Source organism: Erinaceus europaeus, chromosome 1, assembly GCF_950295315.1.
Source record: "Erinaceus europaeus chromosome 1, mEriEur2.1, whole genome shotgun sequence".
In the NCBI taxonomy this organism is placed as follows: Eukaryota; Metazoa; Chordata; class Mammalia; order Eulipotyphla; family Erinaceidae; genus Erinaceus; species Erinaceus europaeus.
The window spans coordinates 6,565,379-6,587,274 of NC_080162.1; the positions used below are offsets into that span (position 1 = coordinate 6,565,379).

The 21,896-nt window shown below is 38.2% G+C and overlaps 1 protein-coding gene and 1 non-coding gene across 2 annotated transcripts in view; one reads left to right on the forward strand and one right to left on the reverse strand.

Moving 5' to 3' along the window:
* PCDH15 (protocadherin related 15) overlaps window positions 1-21,896 on the reverse strand; it is a 448,902-nt gene that overhangs the window by 293,742 nt on the left and 133,264 nt on the right. Inside the window, exons 9-10 of the mRNA XM_060189089.1 lie at window positions 14,199-14,392; window positions 765-897 (exon numbers count right to left, since the gene is read on the reverse strand). Coding sequence (XP_060045072.1) covers window positions 765-897; window positions 14,199-14,392 — 327 coding nt within the window. The remainder of the gene's footprint in view (window positions 1-764; window positions 898-14,198; window positions 14,393-21,896) is intronic.
* On the forward strand, window positions 7,272-7,461 carry LOC132542828 (small nucleolar RNA SNORA73 family). Its single transcript, XR_009553796.1, has one exon. It is a non-coding gene; the product is annotated as a small nucleolar RNA SNORA73 family (small nucleolar RNA).

Sequence of the window (21,896 nt, forward strand, 5' to 3'; positions counted from 1 at the left end):
CAGCTTCTTTCATTCTTATACAATAACAGAAAACCTTCTCTGTCCTTGAATCATCTACGGAAAACATCATATGTACTATTAGGGTCTTTAAAAGTGATTTATCAACAACATCAAGTTTAATTTAAAATTGTTTGTTTAGCTGAAAATATGGATTTATCTGGACAACTGTGCTTTAGTCAGGAATATATAGTTGGTATTCCATGAACTGGGAGCTACAAATGGAAACATCAACTAAACCCAATTCTTTTATCTAATTGAGTAGACAGAGGCACACTTATTTCAAAATGTTCCCATGGTCACATAGAGAAAATGAGAATGTCTCAATGTCAGAATTCCTACAATCCGCCACTGGGTCTACTGTTGTTTCTCTATATAATAGTGAAGCAAAAATAAATCTCGCTGGGCAAAAAGAACCCAAGACAGAAAATATTGGTCAGCTGCAGACTTTTTAAATGCAAAGTACAAAATATTCAAGTGCATGTTTTCAGTGCCTTCATTCTCTCTTGTGATGATTACAGCTAATCCCTGCCAGCTAACATTAGCTCTTCAATTGTGGCGATCAATAGAGGATATTAGCTATGGAAGTCCTCTATCCACATTAGCCCTCCCTTCCTTTGCGGATGGAATTCTCATTCACTGGAGTGTAAGCGGACACATACTCCCCCTCCACACACATATTGTGTAAACAAAAACATAGGCCAAGTGGCCTTCAAGGCTTTCATTATAGGAACACGCACAGGAACACACACACCGCACAAGCATACCTGTAAATTTAACAAAACTGCGCCGATCCTCATGGCTTCACTGACTTCAAGGCCGTACATCAGCTGTGGGAAGCGGGGAGGACTTTGGTTGTTGGGAGGGAGTACTTCAATGTACACAGTGCAGATGGAATGCCTGCAGAGAAAGGTGGAGAACAGGGTGGGTTAAGAGCTATATCCCTTTTTAGGACAGACTGCCACTGTATTTGGTTTTGGGGTTTATTGGCAAGAACATTTTATGTGTTTACAGAAAAGAATGGTATCTATAATTCAGAATAAAAAAGATGACAAATTCAGGTACCTAACAAAATGTAATGTTTTTGATTAAATTACCTTCATAAAAAAGAAAGGAAGTGTTTTAGGTGCCCGTTATTTTATACTTAGATTAATCCTGTGAATTAAGAAGGGATTGCTGTACCAATAAATCTAATAAATTAAGATGCCATGACTTCTGACTTTATATTGTAGCATGTTTCTGAAAGCAAAAAAAGCATTCTGCAATTGCCTTTAATATGAGATGTCCTTGGGACTCTCTTCTTATTAAAACAGCAGAGGGGGTATTGACTAAAATAACAAGAAATAAATAAGAAGTTGGTTTTATTGGTTATATTGCTGACATCAATAGCAAATATACCCTAAGAGACAGGACCATAACTAATCTTTCTGTAAAATACCTGAACACACATTGAATACTTTTTAATATCTACTCTAAAGAACATAATATGAATGAACAAAACTGGGAATAAAATTCAATGAAACATTACAATGAGTTTCTTTTTGAAGGATAAAAAATTTTTGATATTGTGAGAACAGATATTTTAGTAGTGGCATAATCAAATTTTTATCTTTTTAATTTTTAAATATTTTTTAATAATAAAAGCTGAATAAACAAGACAGTCAAAGTTTATAGAGAAGGATCATTTGTGCACATTAATTAAAGTAACGCAAATTTTAAAAATTCACTTCTTCAAGTAAAATATATAGTCATAAAAATTCAGAACTCAATATTAGGGCACATCCTTCTTTTTATTAATTTTTTTTTGCCTCCAGGGTTATTGCTGGGTCTCAGTGCCTGCACCATGAATCCACTGCTCCTGGAGGCCATTTTTCCCCCTTTTGCTGCCCTTGTTTAGTTATTACTATTGTTGTTATTGATGTCGTCCTTGTTAGATAGGACAGAGAAAAATGGAGAGAGGAGGGGAAGACAGAGGGGGAGAGAAGGATAGAAGCCTGCAGACCTGCTTCCTTGCCTGTGGAGAGACTCCCCTGCAGATGGGGGTTTCTTGCCTCCAGAGTTATTGCTGGAGCTCAGTGCCTGCACCATGAATCCACTGCTCCTGGAGACCATTTTTTCCCCCTTTTGTTGCCCTTGTTGCTGTAGGCTTGTTTTGGTTACTATTGTTGTTGATGATGTCATTCATTGTTGGATAGGACAGAGAGACATGGAGAGAGAGGGGAAGACAGAGAGGGGGAGAGAAAGACAGACACCTGCATGCCTGTTTCACCGCCTGTGAAGTGACTCCCCTGCAGGTGGGGAGCCAGGGCTTGCTTGAATCGGAATCCTTAAGCAGGTCCTTACACTTTGCACCACATGCGCTTAATCCTTATTTATTTATTTATATATTTAGGCACATTCTTCTTTTAGAAAGTGTTTAAGCGGGATAGAGATCATGGTCATCAAAAGTTATTTTTCAACTTATTACTTCATGACAATCTAGATTTCTTCTGAATACCCTCAGTATGTTAGGTACATTTAGAAAACTGAACATGTGTAAAAATATCCAATGACTTTAAGAATTTCATGTGTGCATTTATCATGACATTGCCCTAAAGTAATCCTACTTATACCTTAGATTTTTAAATTTTTGATTTATTTTAATGTGAGAGATAAAGACAAGTGAGAGAGAAAGAGAAATAGAGAAGAAACATAGATAGAGATAGAGATAGAGGTAGAGAGAGAGAAAGAGAGAGAGATAGAGAGATAGAAAGAACACAGAGTACTGTAGAGCTCTGGCTTATGGTGGTGCAAGGGATTGAACCTAAGACTTGGGAGTCTAAGGCATGAATGTCTCTTTGTATAACCATTATGCTATCTCTCCAGCACTAACATGTTTGATTTTTGGAATCATTTAGAATATCTGAATTAATACTGCTTCTAATTTGCATGACGTTTTAATGACCTTCTCTGCAAAATCAATGGAGTTAGAGCTAGTTTACTCTCTTGAAAGATTTATCATAACTTAATCTTTAAAATATAGGTACTTGGGGTAGGCTAGAGTGAACACCCAGTATAAAACATACACTTGACCATAGTCACAGGTGGAACTTAAGAAACCATGGCAGAAAGGATCCCAGGAATTTAGACTTGTACTGGGTATGGGGCTGTGTACCAAAACAAAAGACGCTAGGGAAGATGGGGGTATGGTTATTTGAGGAAGTGCATATTTCAAAGTCATGGCGTCTTCATTGTCAGCACCCTGGCAATTCTTAACTATGTGCTTTAATAAGCATGGACCGCTTATGGTTTATTGCCTTTCAAACTTTTAGAATAATTTTTTTTAAAACAGTATCATTTTAATAGAGGCTTCCTGGCTTACACTAGGGGTTTTTCACATCTACAGTTTATCAACTTCCCTTAACAGATGTCATGCAGAATATTCATCTCCAATTTAGGTCCTTTCTACTACCATGCACCAGTAGCCCAGCCCAGTCTCCAGCCTCGGCCTTCTCCCCTTCCTCCAGAGTCCTTTGCTTTGTGACAATGCACCACATCCACCCCACATCTTCTGTGGTGCTTTCTTTTTTTGTCTCTGTTTCTTAAGTGTGACCATCATGAATTTGTCTCTCTTCTGACTTACACTTAACATGAGGGTTATTGCCATTTAATGCCAATAGCAGTAACAGCACATGATATCATTGGTGTTGTGGTAAATATAAATAATTCAAGAGCATTAGCTAAGCACACAGTGAAAGAGGTCACAAGATAAATAGCATCACAGGATGTGAGTATTTTGCATTTCCATTTCATAGCTAGTCTTGCATACATAAAACTGAGCATCTGTGAAACAGAAATTTTAGTTTCATAATATAGATCATAGACCAATCTCCAAATCTACAAGGGAAAAGCATAATTTTTTTTTCTCCTTTGGCAATGTAATGCATAGGAGGACAAGAGAGGCAGTACAATTTCTCAGACAACTAGATTATGTTAAAGGACCCAGAAATTCATAGAATTTAACGCTTTAATTTTACAAAAGAGGAACCCCAAACCAGTAATATCAAATGACTGAATCAAAATTACAAGTTTCATTAGTAAGAGCAGATAAACTAAAAGGCAACAATTCTAAATTTAAATTCCGCCTGTACTTTCTTCCCATGTGCTATAATAATAATGGTTCAGTAAGTTGGGGAATTTCTAGTTATCTAATATATTTGGGGTGTGTGTGTGTGTGTGTGTGTGTGTGTGTGTGTGTTTGTGTGTGTGTGTGTGATGAAACATTCTCATCTTAGAATGAACACGTTGTCTCACAGGAAATCATAACACATCTCAAGTATTGGTTTTAAGCAAAGATGCTACAATTAATTTTAACTAGTTATATCACAAATGAAATTTCAACCACATCACATTTTTGTTGTAAGAATATAATAAAATGTCAATTAAAAATAAGTAGTTAACATTAACTCTGAAGAGAAAATTTAATACTTAACAATAACATGTAGTTGTTATTATTATTTTCTATTAAATGTTTCAACACATATTACATTTATTTTTAACTTAATATACCACTTATTACTGAAATTAAGGGTATAGATATTTTTATAAGTTTCATGAGACTTAGAAAAGAGTAATCACCTTCTTCACTTTGTTTTCTTTCAATATTATACGAAAAAGCCTCATGTTCAGGTCAATGCTTATAGTTTATAATTATTATTATCATCATCTTTATTTATTGGATAGAGATAACCAGAAATCGAGAGAGAAGAGGGAAATATGAGAGAGAGAGAGAGAGAGAGAGAGAGAGAGAGAGAGATAAAGAGAAAGACTGCTTTACCACTGCTTTACCACTGCACTGCTTTACCACTCAAAGCTTTCCTCCTAGAGGTGGGAGCCAGGGACTTGAACCTAGGTCCTTGTGCATTGTAACATGTGAGCTCAATCAGGTGTGCTACCACCCAGCCCCTTGTTCATAGGCTCTTACTTACCATTTTGGAAGGATTTACAGCAATATAAGGGAATAAATACTTGAGTTTTAAACTTAGCATAGGAGATCGGTAAATCTTCTTCAGAGGAACTATCAGGTCAGAGTTTTTAACAAGCAAGATGATTTTTTTAGCTGTAAAATTATATGGGTATATTATACACTGGGAGAAGTACAGATGCAAATTTGAAAAACAAGAAAACTATCTTTTATATGGTTAAAAAGGATGTAAATAGGACAATGGTAGGAGCTGAGATGATTGAGACAGGAGATATGTGAAAACGTAGTACTGTAATCCTATAATATCCTAAACCCATATTAAATCAATAAGGTAAAATCTGAGCATGAAATAATAGTGTGACAGAGCAAGGGGAGATTAAAAAATATTAGGGAGTGGGGGTCAGGTGGTAGCGCAGCAGGTTAAGTGCACATGGCACAAAACACAAGGACCAGCTCAAGGATCCCGGTTCAAGTCCCTGGCTCCCCACCTGCAGGGGTTCACCTCACGGGCTGTGAAGCAAGTCTGCAGGTGTGTATCTTTTTCTCTCTCTCTCTGTCTTTCCCTCCCCTCTTGATTTCTTTCTGTCCTATCCAGCAACAACAGCAGAAATGGCAACAATAACAAGGGCAACAAACAAAAAAATGGGGAAAAAAAGTGGCTTCCAGGAGCAGTAGGTCCAGAGTGCAGGCACCAAGTCCCAGCAATAACCCTGGAGGCAAATGTATATTAGGGAGAGCTGTCTTTTTTGTTTATTTACTTTTTTAGTTACAGACAAAATGGCAAAAAGGTAAAGAGAAACAACACATAATAAGCCACAGAAACACTATCAACTTATGAAAAAAGCATTGATATCATTCTGAGCATCTTCTTAGACACCAGTAAAATTGAAATAGCTACCAAAACCAAAAAGTCAGAAAAATCTAAAAATACAAAGATGGCACAGCAAGATTCTAAACAACTTTTGGACCAAGGGTGAAATCAAATGAAATTAAAACTTTCCTGTAAGCAAATGAAAATCAAGAAATAAGGAAGCAGAATATATGGAGCACAGCAAAGCCATTACTAAGAGGGGAATTCATGGCAATAAAGGACTACATCAGAAACGAGATAAGACTCAAAGAAATAACATGTGAAGTATCAAAAAAGAACAGAAAAACACTGAAAGTAAGAAGGAGGGAGATAACAAAAATTTGGGCAAAAAATAAATAATATTGAAAACAGAAACCTTCCCCTGCACCACTATAAACTAGAGCTGAACAGTGTTTTGGTGAAAAGAAAAAAAAAAAAAAAGGAAGAAAGAAGGAAAGAGAAAGAAAATATGAACTGGTTGAGAGAGAGAGAGAGAGAAATGCACAGGTTTGAAAGGCGGGACAGTGAACAGAGCTGAACTTGCCAGTCCCTGTTCAGGCACCATTTGCCTGTCTAGCTTCACGAGTGGGAGACAGAGATGACCAGAGACTCACAGCTGAGTGGTACACAGTTCAGTCTTTATTCATGTGGAACACAGCACAGTCTAAGCTATCTCTAATCACAATCCTGTCCTTATATATCCTGAGGTGGAAGTGTCAGGTCCGAAGAGGATGTAGGTAGGATAGGGCGTGGAGAGAAGGAAAAAGTGTGCAAAACAATGAGGATTAAACCAATGCCCTGGAGGCAGGGTGGTGCTTAGTTAACAGTGGTTATCCCCACCTGCAGGGGAGTTGCTTCACAGGCGGTGAAGCAGGTCTGCAGGTGTCTATCTTTCTCTCCTCCTCTCTGTCTTCCCCTCCTCTCTCCATTTCTCTCTGTCCTATCCAACAATGACAACAACAATAATAACTACAAGAAAACAATAAAGGCAACAAAAGGGAATCAATAAAATAAATATTAAAAAAAATTAAAAAAAAAACAGTGGTTATGTAAATAGAATACAGTGTTAAGCAGGGGGGATTAAACCAATGAAACAGAAGGGGTTTTAGAAGCAGAATTAGAAGCATACCAACAGAACTCTCAAGCATAAAGTCCCAAATTCAATCCCTAGGATCACATATGACAGGTGACTGGCTAATGTCCTCTCTCTCTCCCTCTCCCTCTTTATATTTTTGTACTCCTCTCAAATGGATAAATATATTTTTAAAAATAGAATATTTTAATAAATAGAATTGTAAAAGAAAGGAGAGAATTCACACAAATATCTGTGAAATTCAAAGGACTGTGAATGGTTTCCATGAATAACTATTCCACAAAACTCTAGAATCTAGAAGATATGGTAAATTCTTTGAATCTTGCAAGCTTAGAATTTAGTCATGAGCAGTCAGAAAACATAACCAGCCAACATAAATGTCCAGAAAGTTGATTCTTCCAGTGTAAATGGTAGCATAGGGCTCTGCTCCATAACAGAACATCTTTTTACATAATGTTGGAGAGGAAGCTAAGCCTTGAGTATGTGTCTGAATATTCCTACCACTTCTCAGGGTCCTATGGATAATGACTAAGGAGATAAGTCATGCAGGAAACAACTCACCAGAGAGCCATGCCTGCATATAGACTAACCCAAAAATTAAAAGAGAGATTTTAACTATTGTACTGCTAGATTAAACTCTTACAGATCAACTACAATGAAAATAACTGAAATAGTAATTGTTTCTCCCCCCAAGAACAAAAGCCAAGGATGAGTGAACTTTACAAATCCTTCCTGGAAGACATGGGTTTGGTGTGTACTTCAACTGTATTTTTCTCAAAATTCTTAGTGTCCTAGTCTGAAAGTGCCACAATGTACAAATTGTAGAACTCTCAAGCATGAGGTCCTGAGTTCAATTTCTATCATCACATGTGCTAGAGTGATAAAGTAGCACTCCAGAAAATTAAATAAATGAATAATTACCATACAAAAATTATTAATGCTTTCAAAACCCATATGCATTTTAGGTACATTTAACCACAGGAATGTAGTTAGGGCTGCTGTCTTCAGTGCCTGTCTTTCTGAAACCGCCCTTGGTTTTGTGCTCTGGGAGAAGTTGAAAGCAGAATGTTATGTTTCATTTTCAAGGTTTTTCAGCAGGACTGTCAAAGTGTTGGACCCTTAGTAATACTGGGTAGCAAGACTTTAAGAACTTTCTCTATGTCCTCTAAGATCTTACTTAAGCTTTTAAAATAATCAGTCACATTTAATGAATTGACATTGATCACACCCTATCCCTTCACTGATCAAGTTAACTGATAGTATATCCATTGAGTTATAATTTTATTTTTGTCGCCTAATTTTAGAGTCAAATTTGGATCTATCTGTTGGTCTTAGAGATATTTATATCTCATTCATATTTGCCAATATAGTCACTATTTATTTTGTAGTTTTTAAAACATATTTACTTAATGCATTGAAACAGAGAGAAATTGAGAGGGGAGGACAATAGATAGAGAGAGAAAGAGACAGAAAGACACCCGCAGCTCTGCTTTACCATTCAGGAAGCTGCCCCCTGCAGGTGGGGACAAGGGGCTTGAACCCTGGTCCTTGAGCACTGAAATGTGTGTGTTTTACCCAGTGCGCCACTGCGTGGCCCCATTACTATTTCTTTTGTTATATTTCTTTGCATTTTCCTTATTTTTTAATAAGATACCATAACAGCTATATAAAATATTATAAATAATTTTTTACCCATAGATATGGCCATATTAACTTAACCACCTCAAATTTTATTTCCCCTTACAACTAGAAAACACAGCAAAAGAAATTGCTAAGCTCATCAGACTACAGTTGACATTTCTAGAGGAAATATCACTGTGACAGGCTTAACTAGTGGACATAGAAAGGGAGAGGGAGAATAATCAGAGCAAGAAAACCATGCTCTGGGGCCCTGGTGGTAGCACAGCAGGTTAAGCACACATGGTGCAAAGCACGAGGACTGGAATAAGGATCCCAGTTCTAGCCCCAGGCTCCCAACCTGCAGGGGAGTAGCTTGGCGGTGAAGCAGATCTGCAGGTGTCTATCTTTCTCTCCCCTCTCTATCTTCCGCTCCTCTCTCAATTTCTTTCTGTCCTATCCAACACAGTGACATCAATAATAATAACAATAATAACAACTGCAATAATAACAACAATAAACAACAAGGGTAATAAAAGGGAGAAAACAGCCTCCAGGAGCAGTGGATTCATAGTGCAGGCACCGCGCCCCAGTGATAATCTGCGGTAGTAGTAATAATAATAATAATAATAATATAACAACAACAACAACTAAGAAAGAAGGAAGGAAAGAAAGAAAGAAAGAGAAAGAAAGAAAGAAAGAAAGGAGGGAGGGAGGAAGGAAAGAAGGAAGGAAGGAAGGAAGGAAGGAAGGAAGGAAGGAAGGAAGGAAGGAAGGAAGGGAAATCATGTTCTGTGGTCATCAGCACTACTCAGGAAGACATAGGGCAGTGCTTGGGACAGTTGGTGACTCTGTACTCTTACTTCCTGCCACTAGGCGAAAGACATCTCAAAAGGATTATGGTGCTGAACTATTTACAAATATTTACTGGTATGGTAAAGAAATCAAGTAGCTAATGAGTGCCAGCTGAACTAATAAGGAACTTACACGACCCATGTCCTCCCAGGGAGAGCCACGGGGATTTGCACAATCACAAGGCTGAGGAGTGGAAGTGGCCAAGTCCCAAGAGGAAACAGTTTTTACACTACTGGTTTGCAGAGGACTTGATGTAGCTTACAACACTTTTGCAAGATTCTCAACTTCCCAAGAATGACTATAACAGTGCTGAGTATTAACTGGGTCAGCATCCCAGAGCCTTTCCCTTCTTATCAGGACACAAAACATATTCTTACTTTAGCCACAGGACCACCTGCAAAGGTACCCAGAGATACAACATTATTCTGTTTAAAACATGGCATTTCCTACATAAAGTAAGTTCACAGATATATCCAGAACTTAGTTAAGTTATTGTGACGACACTGTAAGAAGTGAAAAATTCTCAACAGAGAAGCAGAATCAAGGTCAACCCTAGAGATATTCCACTCAAACTACTTCAAGCTATCAATGAATTTAGTAAAATGAAGGATAAAATAAATCAACAAATCTGTGGTATTTCTTTCTTTAATGGTTTATTTTTAAAAATATTTATTTCCTTTTGTTGTCCTTGTTATTTTATTGTTGTAGTTATTGATGTCATCGTTGTTGGATAGAACAGAGAAAAATGGAGAGAGGAGGGGAAGTCAGAGAGGGGGAGAGAAAGATAGACACCTGAAGACCTGCTTCACCATCTGTGAAGTGACTCCCCTGCAGGTGAGGAGCCAGAGGCTCGAACCGGGACTTATGTGGTATTTCTATACACAGACTATTAATCAAAAGAAAGGAAAATGAAGGAATTTGTCAAGTTTGCAACTGAACAGAGAGATAAAATGGCTTGGAATAAATCTAATAAAAGTGGCTGAAAACTACAGGACGTTACTGAAAGGGAGGGGAGGACAAAAGTAGAACTATGTTCTTTTTTTTGTGGATCAGAAGAATAAATACTGTTAAATGTTGAGATTACCTAAAGTAATTATATAGACTCAATTCAATGCTGATTAAAATTTCCATAACATTTTCCAAGGAAATAGAAAAAAAATCTTAAAACTCAAATAGAAATAAAAGATCACTAATAATCAAAGTAATTTGGATAAAAAAATAAACTATCGTTTTACCTAATTTTAAATTATATTTATATTACAAAATAATAGCATGATATGACAGTGTGACTCTTGGAACAAACCAGGCCATTGGAATAGAATGAATCTCCAGATATAAATTCACACATGAATGGATACTTCAAACAGGTCAAAATAGTTCAGTGGGACAAAGAGCATCTTTTCAATAATGGCCCTCAGAAAACTGAACAGACATATGTCAGAAATGAAACTAACATAACACCCTATACCAAAATTAATAAAAATTTGATGAAAGACCCAGATATTAGTCCTAAAATTATAAAATACAAAGAAAGCGTAGGTGAAACAGTTAAGTACCTTGACATCAATATTTACTTTGCAACTCAATTCCCCCTGGCAAAGGGATCTAAAGATAAATAAATAAATGGGACAACATCAATTTAGAAGGCTTACATATGTGGAAGAAATATTCACAGGGCCAGCTGGTGGTGCACCTGGCTAAGTGCATGTATTACCATGCTCAAAGACCCAGGTTCAAGTACCTGGTCCCTACCTGCAGGGGGGAATCTTTGCAAATGGTGAAGCAGTGTTACAGGTGTCTCAGGTGTCTCTCTATCTTTCTCCCTACCCTTTTCCATTTCTGGCTGTCTCTATCCAATAAATAAAGATAATACAAGTTTTTTTTTTTTTTAGAAAGAAACATTCACAAGGATAAAAAGGAAGCCCATTCATTGGGAGTAGATATTTGGATAGCATACATTTGACAAAGGATTGTTATTAAAAACATATAAGTACATCATACAACTCAATTATCAATAATCAGACAAAAAATCATGGAACCCTATAACAAAGTAGGGAAGTAAAATGAATAGACAGTTCTCTAAAGAAGACATGCAGATGGCATATAGTCAGGATAATCATGAGTGAAATGCAAATAGAAGCCACATCGAGATACCACCTCATCAGTGTGAGAATTACTTCCATCAACACAACGGGAAATGGCAAATGTCTGGAGAATAAGGAACTTTGGTACGCTGTTGGTGGGAATGCAAAATGATGAACCCCACATGGAAAAGAATATAGATAGTCCTTAAGCAAATGAAAATGGAACTACCTTCTGATCCAGCAGTATAATATACCCAAAAAGCATGGAAGCACTCATTAAAGGGATACACAGACCCCTAAGTTCATTGCTGCTTGATTCACAGCAGCAAAATAAAAATTAAAAAAAGAGGAAGAAACTTGAAATCCCCTTAGTATATGAGTGGATAAAGAATTGGGTGTGGGGGAATAGGCGTTAGCTCACTGGGTTAAGCGCACATAGTACTAAGCTCAAGGATTACGGTTTGAGCCCCAGGTTCCCCACCTTCAGGGAGGTCCTTTCACAAGGGGTGAAACAGGTCTGCAGGTGTCTTTCTCTCCCCTCTTCCCCTTCCCCTTCTCTCTCAATTTCTCTTGGTCCTATCCAATAAATAATGGGGGGGGTGGAAGAAGATGAAGTAGACAAGCAGCAGTAGATACATAGTGCCAGCACCGAGCCTCAGCCATAACCCTGGAGGAAAAAAATAATAATTTTGAGGAGGACAGATGGTGGTGTGTTGGGAAATTGTGAGGATGTGGTTGAGCTTGGAAGGGCTTAACTTGAGGGGACATCCATTCTTTCAGTCTCTCTCTCTCTCTACTGAGAGGTCAAGTGAGGGACAAAACCCCCCCAATGTTTGCCTTGTCTTATCAGACTCCCTGTGTCACAAAGAACCCTGCATTCCTGATACTATGGCCTGCTCCCTCATTATCTGCATAATCATTGTTTTGCCTGAAAGATCCCCACCCATTCCATTCCTTTGATATATCTTATTTCTACCCTCAAGACCCTCCCTGCCTGCATGGTATTATTAATCTTACCAGTTAAACCCCTCACAATAGTTGCTAAGGAACTTTCTACCTTTCCCAGCTCCCTTTTGCCTTTCTCTGCCCCTTTACTAGCTATTTCCATTTCCGACTTGCCACTTCTGGGTCCGACCTTGAAAAGCCTGGGCACTCTGATCAATAAAGAACACAACTGCCTCGCCACCAGGAGCTCTGTTCCTGAATCATCTCTCTCACGTCACTGAGTGAGTAGCAGCCCAGGTTGGCTCTGGTTGCATTCTCTCCAACTCAGAGATTACACACCCGGGAAGAGGCACCCCCATGCTAGCCTGGCAGTGATACATCTAGTTGAGCCCACATGTTACAATGCACAAAGACCCAAGTTTGAGCCCTCATTCCCCACCTGCATGGAGAAAGCTTTGTGAGTGTACAGCAGGGCTGAAAGTGTCTCTTCCCCTCACCTCTCAGTTTCTGGTACTGTCTCTCTCTCTCTGTGTGTCTAAATTATCTTTAGTTACTGGATAGAGACAGCCAGAAACCAAGAGTGTAGGGGGAGATAGAGAGGGAGAAAGATAGAGAGACACCTTCAGCCCTGATTCACCACTCACAAAGCTTACCCTCAGCAAATGGGGACTGGAGGCTTAAACCTAGGTCCTTGAACACTGTAATATGTGTGCTCAACCAGGTAGGTCACTACCAGGACCCAGTTTCTAGCTTTCTCTGTCCAATAACTAAAGATTAAAAAAAAAAGTTAAAAAGAGTATTTGGGGAACAGTCAATGGAATACTATTCTACAAGTAGGATATTGTGTAATATCTTTCAGAACCAATGGATGGAAATTGAGGTTCTAGTGCTAAATGAAGAAAGTGGAGAGTTGAAAGACAGCTACAGGACAGGTTTGCTCATAAGGAATATAAATAACTAAAGAAAACTTGAAGAAAAGGGCACCTAACTGTCTCTTAGACTTGGTGAAAACTACGTCAGGTATTGGGATGGGACCACAGATCTTTAGTGGTAGCTCTGTGACTCTGGGAAGATATATACAAATATGGATTTAGACCCCTGGAACTATTCCTATTTGTTTCTATCTGAAAACATACACTTTTGTCAACTACTATACAATCAGCAATAATAATAATAATGGTAGTTGTAATAATAATAATAATAAACAATTAAATTAAATCAAATTTCTGGCATAATATTTCCTTTGGATAGTGTGTTGCTTTGCCATCTGTACTGTTCAGGTACAAGCCCAATCCCCCATGCACTGAAGAAAGTTTCAATCCTGTGGTCTCTTGCTTTTTCCATCTATAAAAATATATACTCAGGGATACTGTAAATAGTATTATCATCTAATTCTATAGATAATGTTTTCCTATGTAGCATGAAATTGACATCAAGACCCTGAGACAATACTTGCTTTTGTGACATCTATGACCTCTATCAGAAGCCTGACTTTTCAATGATGGACTGAATATATTCTTCCAATACCTTCCAGATTCTGCCCTGTAACAATTAGTTATATCCTTCTCATCCATGAATTCAGTGTTGATTTTTTCATGTTTAACCTTTTGTTTATTGTTCTCCACAATTGAAGCAAATCAGAAGATAAAATTCCTGAGAATCCAGTGTATATTTGATTATCTTGTTTGATTCAGATAACTGTAGGATAAAGTAATACTTGCTGTGTTTCTTAAATTTAATTGTTGGGCTAAGTGAGGATGATGGAAAGATCACCCTGACTCTGATATTAATTACCTTCTCTCTGCAGGAGGAGCATTATCCGATGCTTGGACTGTGAGAGCGTAAGTCTGTCCGACTATCAGTTCCACCCCAGGAGCGATGGTGATAAGTCCTGTTGTTTTATTGATGATGAAGTCTCCCTTATCCCCAACCAGGATTTTGTATGTGATCTCCCCATTTGACCCTTCATCTGCGTCGACTGCAGTGAGCTGAAATTGAAAATCACAACATAAATCCTCTTGGGACTCAACTTTTCACTACTGTGTTACTTTTATTCCAACAACAAGAAGATAAAAAAAAAGAAAAAAGAAAAAGAAAAGTAACACTCTATTGCCAGATACAATCTTTTCTGCTTAATAAAGGCTATTGAGTTCTAATATGATACCAAAGTAATCACAGGAGGAAGGATTTCTCTCTATTCTTGTGAATTGATGGTGTTTGGGATCTTGAAGACTACCTTTATTTAAATTAAAAACAAACAAACAAAAGGAAGCTCTAACAACAAATCTAAGATCCTTATGAAAACTTAGTATGTTCCTTCTGTCTTACCTCCTCTGGTTCTTTTTTTTATTTTTTTTATTTATAAAAAGGAAACATTGACAAAACCATAGGATACAAGGGGTACAAATTCACACAGTTCCCACCACCAGACCTCCATATCCCACCTGCTCCCCTGATAGCTTTCCTATTCTCTAAACCTCTGGGGGTATGGACCCATGGTCATTGTAGGATGCAGAAGGTGGAACGTTTGGCTTCTGTAATTGCTTCCTCGCTGAACATGGACGTTGACAGGTGGATCCATACTCCCAGCCTGTCTCTCTCTTTCCCTAGTGGGGCAAGGCTCTGGGGAAGCAGAGCTCCAAGTCACATTGGTGGAGCTGTCTGCCCAGGGTAGTCTGGTTGCATCCTGCTAGCATCTACCTCTGGCTCTTAATACATATTTATATCAAGAGATGGTAGCTTGCAAAAATGGAATAGATGTTGTTGGCCTTTATTGGACCTAAATTTCCTTTTACTCTAATTTTTTCCCACTCAGAAAGTTTTATTTATGTCTTCTATCTCATTCTTATGCCCTCTGTATTTACCAATGCCTTTGAGGAAAATTCATATTGACTATAAAGACTGAGAAGACCTTGAACATTAACATTAACTTTAAAAAAAAATAGATCTCTAATAGTAGACTGCTAACTAATAAAAAATGAGAATATCAAGCCCCCAAAATAATGTTAAAGAACAGGAATCAAACCATACTTACTAAAAGTGTCTGTCAAATGAACTTTCATATGTGTATAACCATTGCTGAGTCACTGGTCTGTAACAAAAACTGCACTTAAGTGATTATGTTTGGAATGAGAATGGTCATTATTTATTTTAAGGCAAAAATTAAAGCAACATTTAATATGATAAGTGAGGGTCCTTGGTTTTTTAATATATGTAAATTGAATTAAGAGAGAAAAAACTAGGAAGTTAGGCAGTGGGCAGGTCAAGTGCACATATCACTATGTGCCAGGACCCAGGTTTGAGCCCTGTCTCCCCAGCTGCAGGGGTCTGCTTCAGGAGCTCTGAAGCAAGTCTGCAAGTATCTATCTTTCTCTCCTCCTCTCTTTCTCTTCTCCCCTGTCCTCCCAATTTCTCTGTCTTGTCAAAAAAAAAAAAAAAGAAAAAGAAAAAGAAAAGAAAAGAAAAGAAAGAAACAAAGAATGGTCGCTAGAAACCATGGACTTGTAGTACCTGTACAGGGCCACAGAAATAACCTTGGTGGAGAGGAAGATGGAGAGGGAGAGGGAGAGGAAGAGGGAGAGAGAGAGGGAGAGGGAGAGGGAGAGGGAGAGGGAGAGGGAGAGGGAGAGGGAGAGGGAGAGGGAGAGGGAGAGGGAGAGGGAGAGGGAGAGGGAGAGGGAGAGGAAGACGGAGAGGGAGAGGGAGAGGGAGAGGGAGAGGGAGAGGGAGAGGGAGAGGGAGAGGGAGAGGGAGAGGGAGAGGGAGAGGGAGAGGGAGAGGGAGAGGGAGAGGGAGAGGGAGAGGGAGAGGGAGAGGGAGAGGGAGAGGGAGAGGGAGAGGAAGACGGAGAGGGAGAGGGAGAGGGAGAGGGAGAGGGAGAGGGAGAGGGAGAGGGAGAGGGAGAGGGAGAGGGAGAGGGAGACGGAGAGGGAGAGGGAGAGGGAGAGGAAGACGGAGAGGGAGAGGGAAGACGGAGAGGGAGAGGGAGAGGGAGAGGGAGAGGGAGAGGGAGAGGGAGAGGGAGAGGGAGAGGGAGAGGGAGAGGGAGAGGGAGAGGGAGAGGGAGAGGGAGAGGGAGAGGGAGAGGGAGAGGGAGAGGGAGAGGGAGAGGGAGAGGAAGACTGAGAGGGAGAGGGAGAGGGAGAGGGAGAGAGAGAGAGAGAGAGAGAGAGAGAGAGAGAGAGAGAGAGAATAAAATAAATTTCAGCAGTTTTTTTTTTTTTTGAGGAGATTAGTGGTAAGCATTTGTTGGTAAATGTGTAAACTTTCTCACTCTCCCCCCTAGCCTAAGTCCTCATCCACTACCTTGCTCTAGGGCCTGAAATTTCCCCTCCTTCTCCCCACTTCCCCCACCTCAAGACCTTGACTTTGGTGTGATACAGCAAACCCAGTCCATGCTCCACATTTTGTTTTCCCTTCTGTTCTAATCTCTCAATCTCTGTCCGTGAGTGAGATCATCTCATATTCTTCTGTTTCTGGTTTATCTCAGTTAACGTGATTATTTCAAGTTCCATCCAAGATGTGAGATGAAGAAAGTGAATTCATCATTCTTAATAGTTGAGTAGTATCCCATTGTGTATGTAGACCATCACTTTCTTAGTCACTTATTTGTGTTTGAACAGCCGGGCTTCTTTCAGGTTTTGGCTATTACAAATTTCGCTGCTATGAATCTCTGTCTACACATCTCTCTGGATGGGTGTGCTTGATTCAGGAAGGAATCTATACGATGTATTCAGGAAGGAAATCACCAGGTCTAGCCTTCTGAGAGTTCTCCAAACTGCTCTCCAAAGGGGCTGGACAAATTCACATTCCCATCATCAGTGTAATGGATTCCCTTACCCCGTAATCTCTTTCTTATATTGTTTAACTATCTTTAGTTACTTATTGGGTAAACACAGCCAGATTAAGAGGGAAGAGAGTGACAGAGAAGGGAGAGAGGGACAGAGCCACCTGCCACACTGCTTCACCACTCTCAAAGATTTCCCTTTGTTGGTGGAGATGAACCCTGGTCTTTGTACACTGCAACGTGTACACTCAACCAGGTGTACTGCCACCTAAACGCTCCCTGCCATCTCTTCTGTATTACTATTACTATCATTTCTTTTTTCTTTTATTTTCGTTTATTTATTTAATTTCCCTTTTGTTGCCCTTGCTTTTTATTGTTGTTGTAGTTATTATTGCTGTTATTGATGTCCTCATTGTTAGATAGGACAGAGAGAGATGGAGAGAGGAGGGGAAGACAGAGAGGGGGAGTGAAAGACAGCCACCTGCAGACCTGCTTGTGAAGCGACTCCTCTGCAGGTAGGGAGCCAGGGGCTCGAACCGGGACCCTTATGCTGGTCTTTGTGCTTCATGCACTTAACTTGCTGCACTACTGCCCAACTCTCTACTATCATTTCTAATGTATAACATTCTCACAGGGGTGAAAGAGTATTTCATGGTCTTTATTTTCATTTCTCTGATAATCAATGACTTGGAGCATTTGTTCATATGTGTATTAGTCTTTTGGATCTTTTCTTTGGTGAATATTCTGTTTATCTCCTCTCCTCACTTTTGGATTTGTGTGTGTGTGTGTGTGTGTGTGTGTGTGTGAGAGAGAGAGAGAGAGAGAGAGAGAGAGAGAGAGAGAGTTTTCTGAGCTCTTTCTTTATATATTTTGATTATTACTCTTTTGTCTGATAACTGACAAAAATGTTAAATTAATATCCAGTTTTATATGAAGTCTCTGGGTGGTGTTTTCTTTTGTTGTGCAGAAGCTTTTCTTTCTTTTAATTAAATTAATTAATTAGTTAATTAATTTTTGCCTCCAGGGATATCATGGGGCTTGGTGCCAGCATTGCAAATCCACTGCTTCTGGTGGTTATTTTATTTTTTTTTTTTTCATTTTATTGGATAGGGCAGAGGGAAACTGAGAGCAGAGGGAAGACAGAGAGGGAGAGAGAAAGATACCTGCAGTCCTGCTTCACTGCTTGTAAATCATCCACTGGATTATGTTTATTTTTATCTGTTTTGCTATTGGACCTGAATCACTGAAGATGTCCATAAAAATTAGATGAAAAAGAGTTCTGCTATATTTCCCTCTAAGTATGTTATAGTATCTGATTTACCATCCAGTTTTTGATCCACTTGGAGTTCACTTTTGTGTGTGCTGAAATGTAGTGGGTCACTTTCATTCTTTTACATGTTCTAACCCAACTTACCCAACACCATCTGTTAAAGAGACACTCTGCATTTAATATTTTGGGACCCCTTGTCAAAAATTAGATTTCCATAAATTTGGAGGCTTATTTCTGGGTTTTCAATTTTATTCCACTGGTCAGTGTCTCTGTTTGTGTTCCGGTATCAGTTAGTTTTGATTACTGTGTTCCTATAATATAGTTTGAGATCTGGGTGTGTGATGTCTCCATTTCTGTTCTTTTTTTTTCTCTCAAGGTTATTTTTGGCAATTCTAGGTATTTTTGGGTTCCAGATAAATGCTTGTAGTTTTTTTTTTTATTATTATTATTCTCTAAAAGTCGGTGAGACCTTGATGAGAATTATATTAAATTTTTATATGGCTCTGGTTAGAATAGTCATTTCTATGATGTTAATTCTTTCTAGTGGGAAGTCTTCTGTATTTTACAAACTTTCACATACTTTCCTGTGCTATAGCAAAACTGATGGAGGGAGAAAGCAAAGGAGATTTCAGTTGATACATAAAAGGGAAACACTAGGAGAGAGAGAGAGAGAGAGAGAGAGAGAGAGAGAGAAGAGCATAATCTGGTTCATGGTATTGCTAGGGTTCAAACCTGAAATGTTGGATCCTCAGGCATGAGATTTTTCCACATAACCATTATGCTATCTTCCCAACCCCTACAATACAGTTGTTGACACAAAGGTACAGCCTCTCATCTCTCTTAATCATATGGACAGAAATGGCAGTAGGAATAAGAAGTACAGAAACAAATGTGGGGGAGAGGAGAAGGCAAAGGAAATTTGAGAAGCTGATATTAATTTAGCTTAGTTTGAGATTAGATATTTGGGATAGACAGATGTGATGGCCAGAAGGGAAATAATATCATGAGATGCTTCTGGGACTTCTATGAAAATGACAGCCATAGTTCTAAAGGCTAAGGAAAAAGAATCTATTTTCAGAAACAGTCATAATGAATGATGCACATTTATGGAGAACTATTCAAGCCAGACAAACTCATTCTCTTTTGTGTGGAGAAAATTAGAAAATTAGAGGACAGGGAAAGCACAGGAAAAAATAATATATCATTTTTGATTATAGGAAATCACTTAACACAATGTCTTGGGAAAGCTTAATTAAAATTTAACTCAAAATGGATTCAATATTAACATTCTTCTTGGGACTTAAATTGGCTAAAGGATTTTAATGATAAATGGCAGTGCACAAAGTTCAGAAAAAAGTGTCGAGGCCTGTGCTCCAGGGATGAAGGTATTATGGTTGGTCTTATTTAACGTTTTCATAGATTATTTTAGAAGGGAACATAAGCTCAATGATAATTAAATTAAAGGAGACACTCATTTGGGAGGTGCTGTAAATATCAAACAGTATTGCAAAGCACAGGCAACAGAAACAACCTTAAAAAAGTACAGCCTGTCAGTCACAGGTATGCTAATATTTAGGTCCTGCCAAATTAAGTTGTGCACATTTTTGATGTTTTTTTTTTTTTTTTTTTTTTTTTTTTACAAATCATTTTATCGCATCATACATTTGTCCCTTGCAAAATGTGGACAGATTGAATGAATGCCTTTCAAGTGTGGATCCATTTGATTTTATGATATTAAAATGAACCCACTGTTTACAACTGTACATCAGTTGTAAAAAAATTTACTGAAGAAATGTCAATATCATCCTGCTAAGTACATCTTTCTGATTTTTTTTTAAATTGTAAGAAAGCTAGAAATATTTTATTAATGGCAAGTACTATCATTTCCTCAAGGGACAACATTGCTATATTCCTTTTCAAGTAAATTCATGCCAAATGCCAAAATCTAAAGGACACAAGGACATCATAGTTGATCATTTCTTCAAGTGAAAATCTTGTTTCATGAAAACAATTGGTTCATACTGCAACTTAAAATCATACATCTTTCTCCATGAATAATCATAAGATATTAAAACAGGTTTATGTACATTTACTGGTGTACTAGGTAGAATGTTAAAAAAATAGGTGGCATAGAGGTGTAATAAAATTTATAATGCTCACTTCTTCACTGAAATGATGTAAGGGGCCTTTAGTGATCTGCTTAGTGGAGCCTTTAGTAATGTTTAGACATGTTAAGGGTCCACACTGAATTCTGTCACAAGAGGTTAATCACTGGCCAACTCAATGAAACTCAGAACCATGACAGTAAAATTTACATACCGAAGATGATAGATAGCTATGTTACTATACAGAATGAAATTTAAAATTGACCAAAAAAGCTGAAATGCCTGGAGGGTCAACAGAAATATATATGATACACAAGTGGGGAAAAGGTCATGTTAAAGAAATTATATTATGTCAAATATTCAATATTTTGTCCTCTATCTATGATTTAAAGACTTATTTCTTATAGGGTAGGGCCAAGAGAAATTGAGAGAGGAAGGGTAGACAGAGAGGAAGAGCAACAGAAACAGCTGTACACCTGCTTCACCACCCGTGAAGCTTCCCCTCTGCCAGTGGGGAGTGTAGGCTCAAAGCCTGGTCCTTGGTCATGGTGTTGGGTTTGCTTAACCTGGTGCACTATGCCTGGTGCCCAAGAAGCCAGATAAATGTGCTAATTATTCAAACTGGATACACTGAAAATCATATATCACTGATTTCTCATGATCTGTTTTCATCACATTGTTTATCTTCATTAACAAGATATTTAGATAATCAACTTGGCAATTATTATATTATAGGGGTGCTATGATCTACCTGCAGTTAAATTGATTATGGAAAAACATTAAGTTGAATTAAAAGAATAAAAGTGGTGTCTTTTTTTTTTTTAACCAGAGTACTGCTCAACTCTGGCTTATGGTGGTGCAGGGGATTGAACCTGGGACTTTGGAGCCACAGGCATGAGAGTCTCTTCGCATAACCATTATGCTATCTATCCTATTCCCTAAAGGTGATTTATTACCACATCTACTGCATTGCATAGTACTAGTACTTACTTGAGCTATCTGTATACATTCCTTGATACCATCTTTCATTAAACAAATATGTATGAAGGGTCCACTAGATGATACTATGCAAAATATTGAGTATACAATAGTAGTAAAATAATGAGAGAGACTGAAACACAATTTTTTACTCTGAGTTTATGATTTAATCCTCAAAATATAATTGAGACTATAATTAAAATTTTGAAGTGTACTGTAAAGGAAAATGTGGAAGTTCTGGGAATAATAAAGGGAATAATTTAGCAAGACGTGTCAAAAACTTTTCAGAAATGACATTAAATTGAGATCTAAATGATGAAAAATATATTAATAGGACTTATCTAGTTATAGTA